The 21797-nt window shown below is 35.4% G+C and overlaps 1 protein-coding gene across 1 annotated transcript in view; it reads left to right on the top strand.

Moving 5' to 3' along the window:
* Positions 1-1011, top strand: part of Pdcd4 (Programmed cell death 4) — a 64233-nt gene extending 63222 nt beyond the window's left edge. The window contains exon 10 of the mRNA XM_089233721.1: positions 366-1011. Within this exon, the coding sequence (XP_089089847.1) occupies positions 366-426 (61 nt within the window). The 3' untranslated portion in view covers positions 427-1011. The remainder of the gene's footprint in view (positions 1-365) is intronic.
* Positions 1012-21797: the final 20786 nt, after the last annotated feature.

Genomic DNA, 21797 nt, shown 5'->3' with positions numbered 1-21797 from the left:
CCATACTAACCACTGTTTGATTCTTATTATGACTAAAAAGTTTTAAACATAAATGTACAATGACCAGATTTTCAATGAAAATGCAATTTTTGATGAAATTGCAAGATTTTTGCCTTCAAAGGTTGGGAAAGCTGATCTTGTGTATGATTCTAATGTGATGAAATTGTGATTGTACATAGTGTTGATAAAATGTGATTAAGAGCTATATATTTACAGATCAAAACTAAGAGAAAGAGAGAATATCTTTTCAAAATACTGTCACCCTTTCATAAAGATGCAACACACACACTATAGAAATTGTATTTTGTTCTGATGAATAATTGCATTTGTGGTTTGCTTACATTAGCCTGTTTTGTATTTTTCAGGGGTCGGAAACGTTTTGTTTCTGAGGGAGATGGAGGGTTGGTGAAAAATAGTCCATATTAATCGATTGTGATTGATCAGGTGATGAGCATCACTTTTTGCAATGTATTAAAGGTCTTTTATATGCTACTGTTACACATGCCTGTATGGCATGACATTGTTTCTGTGTTTTTTTTTTTTTAAATGTAATCTTGATAAAAGTAGCTCATTTGCTTTCAGGACTGTGCATAAAAATTAAATGGGTGAAATTCTCATCCCTGCACCCCCTTTTTTTCTTTAGAAAAAAAAATTGCATGGAACTTGAAATTTCACTTGACTAGAAGATTTATTTACATAAATTGTATGTGTATATGAATATTATATATGCATTCACATGTTTGAAAAAAAAAATATTAGTTTTGTTGTGTGCGTGAAGGTAGAGTTCCATGAAAGTTGATACAAATCAATATTTCCTTTTTTCAGCTAAGGCGTTTCTTGGTTCTATTTTTAGCTGAAATGTTCTTTGTATACCAATATTCTTTCTTCTTCTTTTTTTTTAAATTACATGTAACAGTTACCTTTTCATTGCATGTGCTGTAATCAGCCCTCTCAAATGTTGAATTATGTATGTTTTCAAAGGCAGAGCAAATAAAGATGGTGCTTTCATTATCTGAGAGTTTTTATTTTTGTCGAATTAGTCATTCTGTTTTTTATGGAGTAATCTATAAAGAGTATCAAGAAAGTGGTTTTTATGAGTATGTTATGATTGATTAAAAAAATTATGTATTAACTATGAGGAATTTCTGTGTTGCAACTTACATTTCTTTATGGTGTATGGGGCCATATTTTTGAGAAATACCCTATTGCCTCATAAAATTTTAATTAAACTCAAAAATTCAAATTCTTAAATTGGTCTTTTTTTTCAACTCTTACATTAATGTGTCATCAAATATTTAGAAAATTTGTGTGGAAAATCTTGTGTTGCTAATTAGCCATGCCCAGTTTAACACCGAAGTGTTTTCATTAAAACAAGTAGTGTCTTTAAAGTATATTATGGGAGTAGATTGTATCAGCATTAGTTAAATAATTTTATTCAAAATAAAAATTGCAGTCGAACATATAAAGACAAATGGGTTATGATAAATTTTTTCCATGGAAAAATAGTCTGTCTACTTTAAAACATTATTGAAAATATCGCTTATAACAAGCATGATGAATATTGGACTATATATTGGAATATAAGAACCTGTTTCTTTTTTTACAATAATGCAATATAAGATCAGAATTTATAAAATGCTATTTCACAGAAATGTCATGTGCTTTGAGGAAATACCATTTTGAAAGCATTGGGGGTGGATCAAAACTTTCTTGAATAAAGAAGGATCAACATAACTGTGGTCTTATCTCCTGTTTATTAGCTACTGACTTCACATGTTGATCTTGAAATAAAGATTCTTCGGAATTAAGTGGACCACTGAAAGATTGTTGCTATTTAGTCTTTGTTTCAAGAATGTTTGGTAGAGGAAAAAAAAAGATTATTCCTTTATGAAACTAAAATTGGGACAAAGAAAGAAATGACATGAAAATTTCTGGTATCAAAACAATTCTGGCATTTTTGAAAACTCTTTATGAACAGATTGTGAAAAGCATATTATAAAAGTTCAATTCCCTCCAACTAGAAACTATTTCGAAGACCACAGTATGAAGATGTTGAGAATTCATTATTTTGATTGTTCAAAACAGTTGGGAGTAGAAATGCACAGACAAATGAATCCATTTTATCAGAAGAAGCCAAGCAGTTTGCACATAAATTTTTGGAGAAAATAAGGTTTTGTGGATTCTTCCAGGAGATGAATGGCTACAGTAATTGAAAGATCCCAACATGGAATTATTTTGAAATGGCAAGTGAAGAAATTGTAGAGGTAGTCTATATACAATTTCAGTTTAACTCATGAAAGGGTCTTTATTGACAATTCAAGCATGCTAATGTTTATATGGCGTAGGCTAATGAGAGGAATTTTTTGTTTGTATCTCAAGAGACATAAGATTTGATTTGATACCCACATATTTAGAAGTGAAACATTCTACAGTTAGACTTTAGATCAGTGCTTCATATGTACTTCCCAGGGACTCCGCAGTCATTCCAAAAAAAAAAAAAAAAATAAATTTTCCTAATAGATCAATCAATCTGCTAGTCAAAAAAGTTTGTAACCACAGAATTAGAATTTAATTAGTGTTGCTTTGTTGCAATATGGGCAGATAAATGGGGGAAAAAACATTTTGGTTACACACCACAGGAGAAAAAAAATTGAAGAAAAATCTGTCATATTTAAAAATAGAAATGTTCATACTCAGGGCCGCAATTGGATACTTTGCCACCTGGGGCAAGCCAGAATTTTGGCCCCCCTTGCATGTAGAGGAAGCAGTTAAAGGGGGAATTCGGTGCCCCTTCTGGTTCATTGCCCAGGGCATCAGACCCGCCGGCTCCCCCCTGGTTGCGGCCTTGTTCATACTATTATAACATTGGAAAGTTTTGGACAATTTGCTCTTTGTGGATAACTAACTGCCCTGCATGTGTGACATGCATCACTGAGGAATGACTCGCTATGTAGCAAATCAAATTTCTTAAATCCAACCATATGATATGGGTACAATAAGTGTGACCATATAGTCTGCTGTTTTGCGGTGCATTCCATTTTAATTTATATTTTTCCATAAATTGGTCATACCAAAGTTTTTTCCTTAGGCCCCCCTTTTCACACACAACGGTTTCGTCCATGCGGTTTTTCTCTATTCATTCGTAGCTTTCACATGCAACTACTTTTTGCTGTCCGATTTCCTTTGCGTGAAGGAGCTTTTAGTTTAACTTCGAAAGTTGAGTAGCTTAAAAAGTCTTAGTTGACTTCAAAAGTTGAGTAGCTTAAAAAGTCTTAGTTGACTTCAAAAGTTTCATAAATAATGTTATAGTTAAATTTGAAGTTTATATTTAAACTAAATGGGGTATTATAAATAAATATTTCAATGTATATTATCATGATTGATTCGAGTGGCTGAAATCAGCTTTCAATACAATGAAAACTTTTTCCCAGGTCTTTGCTGTGTTTCTGTCATATTAAATATCTTCAAATTCTCCCCATAATACAGGCAGGTCTATGCTCTATACACAGCTTCCAATTATTTCAGAAACTGGGGCTGACACATTTTTGAGACCCCTTGAACCCAAATTTTATTATAGGGTTATATAATATTATTTATAGGGTTAATAGGCATCCAAAAAAGCATAACATTTATGTTATTTATCTGATTCATTTATTGTTATCTAAACCTGTGAAAGGCATGTAGGCCATTTTAATATGTAACCATTATTATAGGATACACAGAAATGCTGAAGAATATGAACACACAAAACAAAAAATGAAAGAAATAATTTGAGCATTAAAATTGGGAATTAATGTAATTTAAGAATAGTAATTGTTTTAAAACAAAGATGCTCAAGCTTTAGGTAAGTGCCAGCCACTTCATTGGTTTGAAAACGTGACGCAACCCACTCAAGTGATTTGGAAATGTGCCCCGGGACATTTCAGTGGTTTGAAAATGTGCAGTGAGCAGCTTGTGATCTGGGAATGTGCTGATGTGATTTCCTATATACAGAATCTTTCCCACATTTTTCATAATTAAATATGTTTCGTCCAGCCATAACAAAATGTACCAAGGTATAGTGTATACTTATCATTGTCTAATAGCTAATTTTCAAACCATCTGTCTCAAACAAACGTAAAAGTAGAAAAAAAATGTTCTAGATTTTGTAATTTTATCCTAGAAGCTGTTTAAGTTTAAAAAAAATATTTTTGAAGATGTTACAAAATTTAATATCTTATATGGTCCTTTTTTTATGACTGTATAAATAATATCTTAAAGAAATTTGTTCTGCAATGTTAAAGATAAACAATTATTTCTCTCATGACAAAAATTGAATTATGAATTAATTTTCATAATTTCAGACAAAATCATCGTTATAAAGTGCATCAATTAATTTAGCTTTAAAGGGGTTGTATAGAATTTATATCTAATAGTTAGTACCATTTTCTTGAAATTTCACTCAATGAAGCTTTTCGAATAGACGTCATAATCATCATCACTTTGAGACACAAGCACAGGATGAGCCCCATAGAAATTAATGTTAAAATTCCCGATTTTACCGTAGAAATGCGGAAATTTGGTGGGGTTTTTCGCCACATCAAATCGCCAATTTAAAAATTAAAGTGAATTCTGCATTTTCGAAATATTGAGTTCGTTTAGAGATAAGAGCCCAAAAAATTCAATATAAAATAATTAGCCGGACCCACTTTTGAGTTGGATATTCATGCAATAACACACACACACACACACATTGATTTAAACTTTTTATTTATATCTTTTCAAGTATGAAAATGTCTCCGTATTGTTTTATAATATACAACTGCATTAATACATATAGTTTAGGATGTTTTGAAATTAATTATAGGCCCATAAATTACATTGAAGAAATTCCGCAGCTTTATTGAAGCATTCTTTGAAGCAAAAACAGGCAGATCAATAACTAACTTCAAGGAAATTTTCGAAATATCTAGAGCCCATCAAAAAGAAAAACGATTCATTTTTACGTTTCTTTAATTTAGATGTTTCTTTAATGAGTCGAGTAGGAAGTCGCCATATTGGTTACTTTGTATGTCCCTCAAGAAAGAAGAAATATCACGTGATCCAAAAAGCCTAATGACATAACATTATAAGTGTGTTCTAGTTGCTAGTGTGCTCTTAGAATAAATTAAATTGAATAAATACAAATAAATTATAAATATAAATTATAAATAAATTGCATAAATTAAATTGGTCAAAATTATGTGAATGGAATAATTTTATGTGTATCATCTACATTTCTCAACAGAAAAAAAATGCTCCAACTTCAATTTAGCTGTAACTGTCAGCTTTGGTTGTAAAAAAAACATTTTTTTGTTTTACACACATGAAGGTGTTTTTACCGTATGGATCTATAAAATCTGGAGACCGAATAAAAATGTAAGTTTAGTAATTTTTCTATAAGTAATTTTTTTTACTTCAAAATTAAGCCATAAGAATGATTGGTAATATGATGACATTTGAAACATTTTTTCTGATTGTAAGTTTTCTCTTAAAGTAACAGTTCACAGTGGAACTATTTGGACAAAGATAAAAGTGACCCTGTATGTATAGGGTGATTCCATTATTCCCTTTGCCGCATTTTACTGGCGAACAATTGATCTTAGAGAGTATCCAAATAACCTGTAGACCTCAGATACGTCATTCATGTTTCAACGCGCTGTATAGTTATTAAAATAAAAAAATTAACTTTTTATACAGTCCCTGTGTGATCCAAAACCAAATTAGAAAGTTGTTTCCCTGTTTCTCCTGGTGCCAACAAAAAACATTCAACATTTCTAAGTGCAATATTCAAAAATTTGAGAAAAGTTGGAAAAGAACAACATAAACGAGAGAAAGAAGCGTTGTCCGTTAGTTTATGCTGTTCTCCCTACCTTTTTTCCGTTTTGTGAATTCAAAAATATTTCAGCGAATATTGCAATTTATATAACTGTACTTTAATAACTACACAAGAGCCCTTGCAACATGAATGACGTATCTACACGTTATTTGGGTACTTTTTCCAATTAGAAGTATGCCTCTAGGATCAACGGTTCACCAGTAATTTGCGGCCAAAGGACTTAAATAATCACCCTGTAGGGGGAGAGCGGAGTGATGCCGAACACTTAAGGGAAATCTCTACTCAATTATTCGCAATAGTTCATGAAAAAATTCACTATAGGTAGATACCCTGTTTCATTACCTACTAAAAAACAACAAAACATTTGACTTTACAGTTAATTTTTATAGAATTTTGTTTTTCGTAAGAGCTTATGCTTTCGGAATTGTCCCGGGGCAATATCGAACGGGGTCAGCTAAGTAAGGAATGTAGCTTCTGTTACGTAGTTTTTTATGAAATTAATTAATTTAGTTACTTAAATCGCATAATCAACTCTATAATCAATTGTTCCTGTGAAAATATAACTAAGGTGATATAAAACTAAGGTGTAAACATAGAGCTATATAGTAATTATTTCAATCGATATGAATACTTTTTCATGTTCTAAAAACTTAAATAACATTTGCATCTATGTTCTTAAAAAATAGCAAAAATAACATCAACAGAGTTGAAACTGGCTTAGAATCTAACGCTGCCTACAAAAATCACAAATACAATTTTCTGCAGTCTCTGCACCACTGCACTCTGACTCTGCATCTTCCGAACAAAGTGTTCGGAATTACCCCAAACGACACCTTGTGGCAATTTCTCAATCTAACCTGAAAATGTACACAGCAACCAAACATTCTTCCTACTTTATAAATAGCTAAAGAAATGTTGAATCTAATGATACAAAGCTCACACACACACACACTACTCTGTAAACGCAAACGTATTTTACTTATCTCTTATGCAAATTAGCACCAATTTAGAAAGAAATTTCGAAAGTTCCGAAAAACTGTTTTTTACACAACACTCGCAATAACACAGCTAGAAAAACATTCGACCGCTTAATGAGTTCACAGTGGACGCCGTCGGGCTGCAACACTAATCAGACTCTCTAGATTCACAGTGACCGAGAACAACGGTGTTCGGTATAACCCCGTTCTCCCCTATATGGAATATCCTAGTTGAGTATAATGTTCTATCAATTCGGTCTCTCGTGAAACGTCAGTTGCCCCCTCCGAAATAATTTCTGGCAACGTCTTATGCTAATACTAATTTGGTCTAAAGGCCACGTATAGTTCAGTCTCCGGCTAAAGAAGTAAGTAAAAATTTGCAGCTAAAAATGGAAGGGTTGTCGATCACAACGATTTATGATATGGTGAGAAAAGGGACAGCTTATAGCTCTTGATCAAAAGCCATATCAAAAACTCCAACTTTATTGCAACGGATAGGCTACGAAAAACGATAGAACGAGATGATCGTGCCATTATGCGATTGGCTTCATCTCAACAGATGTCATACCGTAATTTTTTGAAGCTTGTTAGTTGCTACATGCACCACCTCATTGGGCATTTTTCCTGTTGTGGCCTTGTATGTGTACATTGAACCATTGAATAAGAGAAAGCAAAAATATTGTGCTCACAGCAAAATCCCATGAATTTTGCAAGGCCTTAAGGATGTCGGGCTATCGTAGGTTAGAGAATACATACACCAGTGAAGAAAACGGTTTTTTGCTGACTAAATAAAAACACTTGACGGTTTTAATGTGTTGAATTATTACTACTGCTAAACCAGACATGCACCTCGTCCATATTTCTCTGCGGAACTTCTAACGAATTGGTACATGTTGGAATGTGTGTGTATGTATAGTGAACCTTCCGTGAAGTTTGTGTTTCTGTGTAATGCTTGTTATGTGTAGTGCTGCCATCTGTAAACAGTTTTTTAAACTATGAGTTTTTCTCAACTCACAGCGAGTGAAGTGTAATGAATGAATAATTGTAACGTTGTAGGCCTGTTGCCCTCTGCGGCGAGACTTTTTAACGGGGAGATCGGTTCGAAGTTGGGAACCGCAGAAAACCAACTTCAACCGACCACCACTGCGATGACGGTGGGGTTTGAACCCGTATCCTCGCGATGCTAGTTCGTCACTATGGCCACTCGAACACCACAGCGGCGAATTATTACTACTGGCATAACGAGCCTTGAACCAAGGTCCTTCTACAATATAAGATTCAGAGGAGGATCTGTAATGTTTTTGAGGAGCCTTTTCACTAACGGAATAACTGTATTGATAGTCGACACTAGTTATAACGACTCCACGTTATAGCGACCATTCCATTACAATGATTGTTATGAAAATTCCCAATTGTTTCCTCTATAATAATATACCTATATAATTTCCTTTGAGGGCGCGGTAACCCAGGTCGATAAGATACTCGCCTAAAGTACCAAAGGATGTTTAGAGGTGTCGCGAGTTCGATACCCGGTTCGTCCTTGTTAGAAAACTTTCCTGACACAGGGGTACAACAGAAACGGTGACATGGCCGCAGAAAAAATTGCTACCGCAGGGAGTTCTCCGTCGAGGGGTTAGTGCACCAACCTGTCGATGAATATAAAATACAAGCCTGCCATTCGGAATCGGTAATAAATTGTAGGTCCCGGGGTCTAATTAGCCCTCGTGAGCAGAAAATGACCATGGTGTGACAAAAAAAAAAGGATCAAAATTTTTTTCGATTATAACAATCACCGATGCAACGCCCGTTTTCGACGGAACGATGTGGGTCGTTATAGCGATCGTCGAATGTATTACTTTTCTCTGTAGCAAAGAAAGGTCTGAACATTACCCGAGCATACCTGTAAAAATAGACATAAGATTAAATTAGATTGGTTATATTATATCTATGCCTGTGTGTGTGTGTAACATATCTTCTGCGGATTATCAAAGCTCTAAGAGTAGGTAAATATGTGTTCGACAATTCAATGTGCCTATCCTCATAGCGGAATCAGCAAAAATCTGATTTCAATTTCTGATTTACTACACTATGATGAAATGTGTAGCTCTCACAGTCCTTACATCAACCATGTGGAAAACGTGCTGGAAAATCTTGTGCCCGAGGTTTGCTTCAATGATGAGCAAGTTTCAAATACTAATGAATTAAAATTGCTCAACATTTTAATTGTTTTAAATTATAGTAAGATGACTATGAATAACCATCTCACACGTTCGCCATGTTTAACGTTTATTTTACGAAAAACATTTTTCACTGCGATTTACTAGCTCTTAACACCTTAATGTTAATGTAACGAGATATATCGTTCCCGTGAGTGTGGAAGATATACATTCGGGTTCTTTCCTTTCTTCCGAGTAAACGAAAATTGTTTTCTTTTACATCAGCAATAACTTCCGCCCCCCCTTCTCGTTCGCTACGGTTCGATAAAAAAAATTGTTTTACATACATAGCGAAAGGGTAGCTGGAAGAGGAAGAAAGAATAGAATACCTGTTCCTCTCAATCTTTTTCCTTTCATTTCCTATACGTTAACAACAATACCCCTTTTGAGATTTATCTCTGCTTATTCAACTGCACGTTGTCCAAATTTTTTGCCGATAGCCTGTTCGTAATGGGGTTGATTTACAAACAATTTCAGCTGCAATCGGCAATTTTTCATACTTTTGGCAACTTTTTGGTGAGAAGTGGTGATGTTCTATATATATAGTACAGTCGGACCCACTTATAACGAAATTGTAAAAAAACTCCTCGTTATGCGCGAATTTCGTTACATTTGTACCGACTTAAAAAATTATGCTTTTGAGCAAAATGAAACATAATTTAAATGCCCAATACACATTTTTCAATAATCTGTGAGCATTCTTGAAATAAATACAGATTAAACTGACCAAAAGAGGTCAAAATTTTGATTAAAATCTTTCATAATTAAATGCATTAACGAAAATATTCGTTGCCATTTCCTTCATGGTATGATTGTAGACATTGAATGTTCTGTGGTGAAATCATTTTTGCTTAATAATTATGCAAAAATGTAATGTTTTTTCTTTCAAGGGCCCGGTTACTTGGAACGTTTTTCATCCTTATTTTCCGAACAATTTAAAAATAGCTCCTTCAATGAATCTCTCCTATGGATTTTCAGTTCACCATCCGGAAATGTACTTTTTGCTCTTCAAAATCGTGGATAGCAAATTTCCAGAAATCCCGAGAGAATTGCTTTGATATCTTTTTTTTTCCACTTTTGCCTTTCAGAACAACTGTATACATAGCTTCAATTTTCGAAACAACGGGCAGCGTTTTTGTGCTTGAAATTCACAAAAAGGGAACTCGCACACGATAATATCACCACAGTGTCCGAATCCAGCCTGTTTCTCGATTGTTTTGGCTCAGACAGATTGGAAACATTTTTTTTTCGTTTGGTATATATACTGTATGTTCAATTATTAATTTATATTTAATAGATAACTTCATACTTTTCAATACGATACATTACTGATCTCAAACCATCAGACGAGTTTTTTTTAAATCTTGAAGTAAATCTGGGAATATTTTCGACAAATTTTTAGATGACGGCCGGATCAAGAACTATCCTGAAATGTTGGAGTGGATTTGAAGACATCGACTTCGTTCTGGAGTCTAGTCTTTAGGCGAAAAGCCTTCCCCCGGATAAGAAATTACAGCAGATGGAATTTTTGGCTAAAAGTTTATACATATTTCTGAAATTCCGAAGTGCAAGACAAAATCAAAGAAAAAACGATAGATATACAGAAATATATTTCTATGTGTCTCGAAAATAATAGATTTTAAATATGCAAAGTGTGATCAACTTTGCCATGACTTGAAATAAATTTTTAATTATTCACCACATGACCAACACTTGATTGGTCTCATCGTCGATGAGCAAGTCCATGGAATACACTTGTGAAAATTCAATTTCAGTATTGGAGAGTTGGAGAGTGTTCTATAATTTCATTCGTACATTCGATTATTTAATTGGAATTTTCTGGTTGAATAACGATTATATCCGTAACGTAGGACATGGCAAGTCATTGGATTAAATACATGCTGAAATGAGAGACTTCTGAAATTGTCATTTGCCTGAAGTAATACAGTTTGAGCAAATATGATAAAGTAAACTGGTTACATACGTATACGTTGGAAGTTTATGCTGATCTGCAGATTTAGCGGCTAAAAAGTTTCGTTCTCAAAGCTTGTAATTATCAAGGTGTTTTGCTTCCGAAGCTGAAATTGAAAGTGCCCTTTAGACATTTTCATAAGTTTAAATTTTGATCAGGGAGTTTAATTGAGGTTAAGCGAATTATAATGTATATATTTTAGTGCTTTTTTTCGAAGCACGCATTTAATATCGGGAAATGATTCTACTCACGATTCGTACATGCATGGTTGAAACCTAATTTACAAGAGCGGCTCATGGAATTTCCAGCAGGAAATTCGTTTTCGTAAGATCTAATCAAGAAAATACCTCGAAATTTCTCTCCATAATTTACTAAATTATAAATTCATCCAGAAAATATAATTGTTATCGATTTTCTTTTTGCTTCTAAATGCTTGGTGTTTTCGATTTTTAAATTATATTTTGATATTTTCCGATATGAAATTAAAAAGTTCGGCAATGATTGATCACATAAAAAATGCAACTGTACTACTAGAAAATCATTGACTGGCAGTCAAAAAACTAAAAAAAATATATATATCCATCTCATTTTTTTTCATCTTCTTGAGAATATGTCTGAAGAAAATGCTCGAAATTCATGGAGGTGAAAAATAGCAAAAAAGCGGCCATAAACAATAGTTCATTTCATGTCGATGTTTGATATTAGTATGGAGATTAATATTATGAAAAACCCAAGATAATTTTATTATTGTATCAACATATTTCAATTATATTTTTATCACGGAATTTTCGAATCCGATATGCATACATAGAACCACACTCATGTATAAATTAATATTAATCGAGATGAATGTGGTAGGTAAAAAAACGTGATTTGCATGATTTGAGAAAATGAAAATAATTCCGTTTCTTTTTTTTTTCGGACATCATTTAAAAATTTAATTATGGAAAAAATATTTATTTCATAAAAATTCATATGATATTTTATAACTTTGGAAAAGCGAAGTTTTCAAAAACAGCTCGTTTCAAGAAATAACGCAGAAGAACAAAACGTACTTTACTAGGGAGTGTGAGTATTAATGCATATGACAATGCGCATTGCATTTTAAGGACACAAATAAATCGTTGTTGAAAAATTTTGAGCAAATGACCAAACTAGGTTTTTAAAATTGATTTTCACAATTATTTTGTTTCTCGAGGGAATATTATTTTAGCACTTGCCATCCATTTTTTAGTGATCATAAAGTATTATGTGCAAGGCAAAATATATTTTCTGACGGCGCGGAAAAACTTTACCCAAATGAATGACATTTCGTATTATGATGGAGAGAGAGAAAGAGTGAATTCACATCCTAGAATCAGACATGAAGCCAACAACCGTCAACACGGTTACTCAATCCTCTTCATAGAACAAATTAAGAAACCCTTACAAGTGCTCGTATGCAGCCCACTTTCTTTTAATTTGGGAAAATGATACTATATTTCTCACCATCTTCGCTTTATTGTTTACTCTTATGCATTTCTTCTACCAGACATGATTGTTGAATATTTATTAGTGATCAAGCACATATTTTTTTTACATGATTCTATTAAGCAAGTAAATTACAGGTATGGGTCCAGAGGGAGCGATTGGTAGGATAGTCTAAGAGCCTGAGGGGTAGGGGGAAAGCAAAAATCTGTTCAGTGAAAATATGAGACGTATGGTCATCGAGTGACCTTTGATCACTGGGTCCCCCCTCCGATACATAGCCTGGATCCGCACCAGTAAATTACCGCCCGTGCGCTGAAGTAATAAACCTGATTTGTTGATAAACAGCTTTCTCCTGGTCAGAAGCACCAGTTAAAGTTGGAATTTGCCTGTACACGGAGAAAACAAGAGACTTGAGTGACTGAACGCGGCATGACTGTGGGTGCTAGAAGTTCCAGTATCTCCGAAACCTCTAATTTTCTTGGCTTTTTTCGTACAAGACTATCGAGTCTTCAAAGAATGGCAGATAAGCCAAAAACTTCGAGCGGAAAGCGGAATAGTGGGCGGAAATCACTTGTGAACAAAAGGGGTGCCCGGCGACTGACATGCATTGTGTGCAGCAACAGAGCTACAACGCAACAAATTGCAGCGCAATACAATTCAGGATCATCGCAAAGCATATTCGTATGCTCTACAAGACGTACCTTACAACGGATCTTAAAATTTGTTTTAATAGCTGGCGACTAACAAGTGTCTCTTTGATTTCGCTTCAAAACCGAAGTAAACAACTTTTGTGGGCTAGAGAACGCTGAAATTTGACACTGGATGAATTGAAGAAGGTTGTCTGGTCTAACGAGTCAAGATTTCTTCTCCATGACGTTGATGGCAGGATCTGTGTGTAGCGCAAGCAGCACGTAGCCATGGATGCCACATGACAACTGTTCAAGCAGGTTGCGGCAGAGTTACGGTCTGGAGAGCATTTTCCTGGCATACTCTTTGTCCTTTATTTCCATTGAAAAACATCCGCCAATTCCAGTACCTACCTCTACCTCTACTTCGTTGTTGAACACGTGCGCCCGTTTACAGCCATAATGTTTGCTGATGATGATCGCTATATTTCCAGCAGGACAATGCACCCTCCCACGAGACTGGAATTACCTCAGATTGGTTTGAAGAGCATGATTCAGAGGTTCAATTGTTTCAATGGCCCCCTCAGTCATCCGATCTCACCCCAATTGAGCATTTGCTGGGCGAAGTTGAAAGGCCTCTTAAAAGCTCCGAAACACCACCTTCTAATCTGAGCGAATTAGGAGATGCCATTTCGTTATCATGGGCTAATATTCTTCCTCAACATTTTCAGCAACTTGTGAAGCCCATGTCTAGAAGAATATCTGCTATCATCAAAGCCAGAGGAGGTCCCATACGATATTAGTGGTGAGTACCAGGGTGTTCCTAATTTTTTGGCCACTGGGTGTAGACATAATAAAACTGACGTAGACGCATGAAAGTTTCACCGTAACTTCACACATACACGTCATTGGTTGCTTCTCATGGACGTAAGTGTCTAGCTGTTTCTCTGGCAAACATCGGACATTTGCGTATGTCCGTGATCGCGCGATACATCTCCGTAACAAGATTGCTTCACGCTGTATTTCAGAAACTATGTACAAAGTGAAGATGAATCTGATTTTGAGGCAAATTCTACAAAATTCTACAATACTCCATTATGTGAAGTCTTCTCCAGTTTAACTTAGCAGACTAAGAAAATTTTATTGTAGGGTGAAGAAGTTTAGAAGATGTGTTTTCACGTACTTTAAGTGAATATGATAATCGTCAACTCTGGGAAAACATATCTTTAAGCGTTGCATCAAAAAACATCGAGTTTCAATGCTAGATCCTCAACAACCACCAGCACCACATCCGTGCAACGTTTCCTCTTCAACATTTTGGTTTTTAATAGGCAGCGCTCCTTCCAAGAACTTTTACTGAAAGCACGTCGCACAGTCAATCGACATACGGTGATTGAAAATGAGTAAAAATGGTAGAATTACGTATACGTTCGCAACTGTACCTGACAGATTATAGAGCGTGCTTGCAAAAATACCCACATCAAATGATAATTTCTTCTATAACGACACAGCAGTACAGGATAGCGTGGCTCAGTGCATGGGTTGCACTTGAGAAACATTCAATGAAAAAAATTTTGCTTATCTTCTTTTTTGCACTTCTTTCCTGCAAATGCAGAAACCGGTTGCGATCGCAGCACCAGACCAGTCTTCCCCACACTAATTCTTAGAAGCGCAACGTAAGTCTAGTGTGCCAACTGCAATTCGATCCACTCAAGTTGGACATTTGTCTAGTGTACGTGTACGTTGCTTGGCTCGCAATGACATATTTAGACACTGATGGAGAATTTCAGCAAACCACTCTAGAACAACGAGTAACATGTGGATGTAGACGAGCTGTAAAGTATATTTCGATGGCCCAGTTCAAAAAGGCAACAACTCAGAAAAATGCATTTTTGAGTTATGCTCTCTATGAGAACGGTAAGAAATTTCTGTACATATTGCAAAACAGCAACAACTCCCAACTCTGCTCATACGCTCCCTAGTGTAACTAAATGTTAGTTGAATCCCCATTCAGTTCCATACAAAGTGAGTCTTTAAAATGCAGATATCTCAAACCACAGAATTTTGAGTTTTTGCCTTTTTGAATTGAGCCGTCGATTTCTAGGCATTGTGCTAATTTAGCTAATCGAATGTCTTTTTATAGTAAAAATCTATTTCTGACATGTGTGCTTATAATTCATATATACATATAGTACATTCGGGTAGTATGGAATAATCGGGTAATATGGAATACCAGGTTTTCCCTGCGTTCAGGTATGACCTTCAAGTATAACAGTGATAAACAACTTTGAAATACCCTCATGATGCTATAGAGTCAGTATTGCTCGGTTGCTACCATTATCACGTCTGCTATAGGAGAATATTTGTATTTCCACTTCCAGAAATTTACTCAGGCGAAATTTCAAAAGCGTTTAATTAATTATTAGAAATGTGCCCAATAATTTGAAACTAAGCATAATGTACATCACAAGTGTTATATTTTATTGTTCATTTTTAGTTACCGATTCTCTCCGGTTAGATGGAACACTTTTTTCACAGTTGGTGTGTCAGGTAATATGGAAATAAGTATTATCTGAGTTGAGCTAGAGAATATCTCTTCAAGATGGAAAGTTTAGTGAGAAAAAGGGAAAAGATCTAGAAATAACTTTTCCTGTTTTCTGTGGGTCCCATCTTGACTGTTTAGGGGCAGAATAAGAAGATTGGATTTGTGACTCTTGTAAATAGACTATATGACACCACTGCATCTTCAACTACAAAAACAAGCGATGAAATTTTCATCTTTCATTGTCATAGACTCATTAAATCTTGTTTTTGGTCGATTCGAATTCTGTTCATTTTGAACCCCCGTATTCCATATTACCCTATGAAATGATTTTTTTAAATGCCTTTTTTTCTTAGACGCAATATTTATATTTAAATACGATACACGAGTCAATGCAAAGACAAGAATCCAACTTTTTATAGAAATGCAAGATTCAGGTTTCTACCATGTTTCAAATTGGAACAATCGAAAAAATAGAAGTGGTATTCCATATTACCCGAATGTATCATCATCATCACCGTCATCGTCGTCGTCATCATCATCATCAACAACAACAACCATCACTTTTAATGCACTGCTGAATGTAAGGTCTCCTCTAAATTTCTTCAATTTTCCTCTGTCTGATGCTTTTGCCATCCAGTTGACTCTAGCTATCTTCCGGATCTCATCAGTCCATCTTATTTTGAGGCACCTTGTTGGACGTTTAACACCACGGGGTACCCATCTAGAATAGTTGTGGTTCATCTGTTGTCCTGTCTGCTTACAATATGTTCATCCATTTCCATTTCAAAACTTCTGGTTATATCATTAATGATTCTGTCGTCCATGGTAATTTCTTGTCCCAGGTATACATAGCTTTGTACTTCTTCCATCTCTGTGTTGTTGAGCAAAATCTTCTTCTTCGAAACAAACAAATTAAACATATCTTTAGTCTTTTGCAGATTCATTTTCAAAGCCACCTGAACACTTGCCTTCGCCAGTTAACTCATGATGATTCTTCTTTTCAAAAAGGGCGAAAAAGAGGATATCAAGAATTATCGACCAATCACACTCCTATCGGTAATTTATAAAATATTCACCAAAGTACTGATATATAGGCTTGAATCCACATTGGACGCAGCCCAACCAAAAGAGCAAGCAGGCAGGAAGTGAATTTAGTACAATGGATCGCATCCAAACAATGAGGGAACTCATAGAGCGACCCAAGGAATACGAATTACCATTTTGCATGGCCTTCATTGATTTTGAGAAAGCGTTTGATTCTGTCTTCACATCTGCTGTTGTTGATGTTCTAGATAAAATTGGAGTAGAACAGGCTTACATCAATATCATTAAGAAAATATATGATAAAGCAACTGCAAAACCATTCGTTTGGATAAAAGCAAAGCAAAGATTAAACTTAAAAAGAGTCCGATAGGGTGATGCTATTCTCACCAAAGACTTTAACCGCTGTTTTAGTAGAAAAAGAATGTACTATATATATATATATTAATTTATTTGTAACAGTTATACTGACGTTTTCAATTTCTAAGAAATATTCCGCGAATAAAGTATAGTAAAAATTGTTATAGAAACATCTAATGTATATGTGTTATGAAAATAACATGGCTATATTATTTGTTGCTTTAGTAGCAGGAAAAGAGTTCATAGTGGAAAAAAGTGCATCAATATTTCACAGGATTGTGGAATTGTAGCAAATCAGGAGAAAGAAACAGACAGTTTCTATTCCCAATGTTGGTGATTTTGAGTTGCATAAAAGTTTGTGCCTCTTTTCTGGTTAAGATCCAGTTACCTCGTGATAAAAGAGAATTTTCCTACAGCTTGTTATCCGGGTAATAAGTTCGGATACGACGTCGGAGAAAGAAAAGAAAATAATAATCGAAATTTGCTGGAGGGGATCTCACGTTTTCGGTATAAAATGCATCTTACAAGTCGTCTTTCTTTCTCCTTTTTCGAACCTGAAAGGTAAAAAGATTCTGCAAATATCAGCAATTTCAAAAATAAAAATCACGTAAACTTCTTTCGTCCGTGAAATCTTTTGTAGGACAACAAGAAAGACTTTATTAAGATTATTTCTTATCGTTTTCCTCCTCCTTTATCGAAATTAAAACTTGCGACAAAATAGAAAGTTGTCATTTAATTAATCCAATTTTTATGAACGTTACATCATCACTGTCATTTGTAGCGTAGATTAATTTTGAGCTAAATCTGCAAATTGTAAGAAAATATGACGTGTATACAGGGTGATTCGTAACTCATGGGAAAAACTTAAACCCTGTATTAAATTACTATCATCGCTTTAATCATCACCTTAATGGCTTGCTCAGTCATCTCCTGATCATTTGAATTAGTGACATTATTACGTTCTTGAGGTGAAATTCTTAAAATGACTTATAGATGACGTACGAATGAATTTCAGTTCAATTCAAACTGAATGAAAAGTTGTTTTAGACGTTAAAACGTGTTTTAAATTACCTTTTAGGCAAGACTGAATGCATCACCGAAAAGTTGGCATAATGAAACTACTTTAATTCCCCTTAACGTATAGGCTTTTGGCAACAAATTTGGAAGATGAACTATCGGTGATTAATCTCAAAAACTGGTTTTATTTTTCATATAATAAAGATAGAAGGGGAAAAGATATATGAGTGCATCAGATTCCTCTTTCGTGATCAACCATATCCTGTACCCTCCCCTATGTGTTTTCTTTCTCTCTCATATGTATAAAAATACATTATATGTGGGGGGGGGGGGAATGCTGAGATCAACGGGAAGGGAGAAAAACAGCTTCTGTTCATAGGGTTGTAATAAAGCATCGTAATGACGAGAAAAAAGAATAAAGGAAACTGTGAGTGTGGGAATGTATGTCTTCCGATTGCGTTGAAACGAGATATCTCGTTCTTGATTGTTAAGGGGCGAAACACTCATATCTCGAGACGTACATACAACACGCGAACATTTTCAGTATCAACGGATAGATCTCATCAAGGCAAATTAAACAGTACTTTATTAGTATTGATAAGTTTTGTGTATGTGTGTGTGTGCGTGTGCTTTGGGTACCGCGCACGTGCATTGAAAAGTTACGAAACCTAATGAAATTCTTTAAACGAGAAGTATAGCTTTATAAAATATATGAGTGTTTTCTGTATCTATGGATAGATCTCGCTAATAAAAATTCAACGGTACCTTATTGTTGTTACGCTTCCTAGTTTGCGTACCAGGTGCACGGTACGCTTCCTTAAATAAATTATTTTACGATCTATCTCAAAAAGTAGGAAACGCAAGTAGATGCCAATGATGTCGAGGAATAGATCTTGCTGAGACAAACTTAACAGTACCTCACTGGTGTTGATACTTCGGTAATCGGTTTGTGTATCAGGATCGCGATACACCTCCGTAACAAGATTGCTTCACGCTGTATCTCAGAAAGTATGTACAAAGTGAAGATGAATCTCATTTTGAGGCAAATTCTACAATATTCTACAATACTCTATTATATGAAGTCTTCTCCAGTTTAACTTAGTAGACTAAGAGAATTTTATTGTAGGGTGAAGAAGTTTAAAAGATGTGTTTTCACGTTTAAAATTGTATTCGTGTCGATGAAACACACACACACCAGTCTCCACCCATTTTTTTCTTCCGCTATTTCCCTATTCCCTGACCGGTTTGCTTGAACTCCATTTCCCCCTTTTTTCGATTTTACTGAATACTAGGGGGGAAAGACAACCCCGACGCCTTCGACAACCAACCCCCCCCTTTGTCTTCATATCATATCTTGTTTATTTCGTCTCACTTCGTCAGACGAATTTTACCGTACTGACGAATTTTACAATATTAAAGAACAAAAACCAATGAGATTCATCAAGGAATGAACTCCAAAATGAGTCAACTTCCCAATGGGGGTCCCCAGCCTGGAGTCCTGTTAAATCCCTTTTTCCCGTGAAGGCCACGAAAAAATTTTCAAATACAAATGCAAATACAAGGCCACAACAGGCAAAATGCCTAACGAGGTGGCTGAGAATTTCATCTGTATTCGTTTTACCAATGGTTAAAATCCAAGGGCTCCCAACCAAGGAACGGGAAGCCAATACGCAGTTTTTGTTGGGCCCCGTACGTGGATTTATAGCGGACTTATAACCGATAAGGACCCACCGAAATGAAACCTGTCAACTTCTCAACCTTGTCATATTTCATCCCCCCCTGTGAGACTCACGAAAAAAAACTTCATTCGTATTCATTTTTACCAACGAATAAAATACAGGGCCACATCAATAAACGACCCGGGACCCAATTGACAGATTTTTAGTGGAGGTTCCAGACTGGACTTATCTTGGGCTTGCAGTGTTGTATATTTTACAATGTTAAACAACAAAAAGACTATGTTTCATTTCTACCCATGTAAGGCTCCGAGATGAAACCTGCCAACTTCCCCATGGGGCCCCGACCTGGAGCCCTATTGGACTTCCCCCTGAGAGAGCCATGAAAGATTTTCACTTGTATTCATTTTGCAACAAGTAAAATCCAGGACCCCCAACCAAGGTCTTGGGACCCAATTCGCAGATTTTTAGAAGAGCCCCAGACTCGATTTATCTCGGGCTTCCGCTGTTGCAAATTTTACAATGTTAAACAACAGAAAAACAATGAGATTCATCAAGAGCCCTCGAAATGACACCTGTTAGCATGAAAGTATTATTTTATTTATTTATTATATACTAAACCTGTGCAAGGCCAGTAGGCTCTAACTCCACAGGACTAACTCCACTAACTGCAACTAACTGCACAATTCAAACAATCAATAAAATTGGAAAGAGACGGCAGGGAACACCAGTACACATTCATACACACGAATATATGCAAAGAGAAAAATGCATAAAAGATGACGCTAATAAAAAAAAAAAAAAATCCCCGAACACAAAACAGCAATAAAATAAACATGTTTACACAATAAAATTCAATATATAAATCCGAAAAAATACATGTATATATACTGTATATATATTTAAAAAAAAACAAAAAAATAAAAAATCATCACATGTAATTTCAAATTGAAATAATCAATAGAACTGATGAAAAAAAAAGTTATATAAATAAAACAAGCATATATGCACCAATAAAACCCGACATGAACTAAAATGCATAGCACATTAAAAATGTTGAAAGATCAGAAGCGTTGAGAAAGTGACAGAACCTGTGATATGTAGATGAACATACGAGATCTGGTGGTAATTTGTTCCATACTCTTCCAACTCGGCATCGGAAGTTATAAAATTTAGCATTGTTCCTGGCAGTTGGAATTTTTATTTGTAATGAATGCCTTCTCAGTGATGGTCTGGGATTGATTTCAAAAAATGGAGTTGACTGACCCGTATATACTAAGTTGTGTACAAGTTTGAAGCACAGCTTTAAGTCGGCTTCAAGGCGACGCCATTCTAAAGAGTAGACGCCGAGACATCCGAGCCTTTCCTCGTATGGGCGATGACGCAGACTGCAAAACTGTTTGGTAAATGACTTCTGGACCTTTTCGATGAATTTTATATCTTTCACTTTGTACGGAGACCATATTTGCGAACAATACTCCAGGATTGGACGTATAAAAACGGTAAATGCGTGCATGAGTGTAGCGGTATCACATTTTCCATACGCCTTCCTCAGGACGTAAGAAGCGCGTCTCGCTTTACATTATATTCGAATAATGTAAGTCGAAATTTCCGGTATTGCAAATGGTGATCCCCAAGTCAGTATAGGAAGTGAACTTCTGGAGCTCTTCACCACCCATCGAGTAGCTTGGATTCATTCTGTATCCCCCTATGTGCATGACACCACTTTTGTTAACGGAAATTGGAAGACGATTGACTACAGTCCAGTTGTGGAGACGTTGGCAGGCAGAATTAAGCTCTGTGTGTTCAGACGTGGGAAAGAACAGTTTAACATCATCAGCAAATTGTACTAGTGGAATTGGATGAGTGTAAAAAGCAATGTCATACGTGAATAGTACAAACAACAGTGGACCCAACACAGAGCCCTGAACTACACCGCTAGACACGCATTTTTTCCCAGAGAGGCAATCTTCAACACGAACCTGAAAAGTTCTATAGCCCAGATATGACTGCAGTATTCGGCACATCTTTTCTGGCACA

Source organism: Pholcus phalangioides, unplaced genomic scaffold, assembly GCF_987345545.1.
Source record: "Pholcus phalangioides strain wild (caught in Gottingen) unplaced genomic scaffold, Ppha-v1.0 ptg000007l_1, whole genome shotgun sequence".
Taxonomy (NCBI): domain Eukaryota; kingdom Metazoa; phylum Arthropoda; class Arachnida; order Araneae; family Pholcidae; genus Pholcus; species Pholcus phalangioides.
This window is presented reverse-complemented; position numbering and strand designations above follow the sequence as displayed.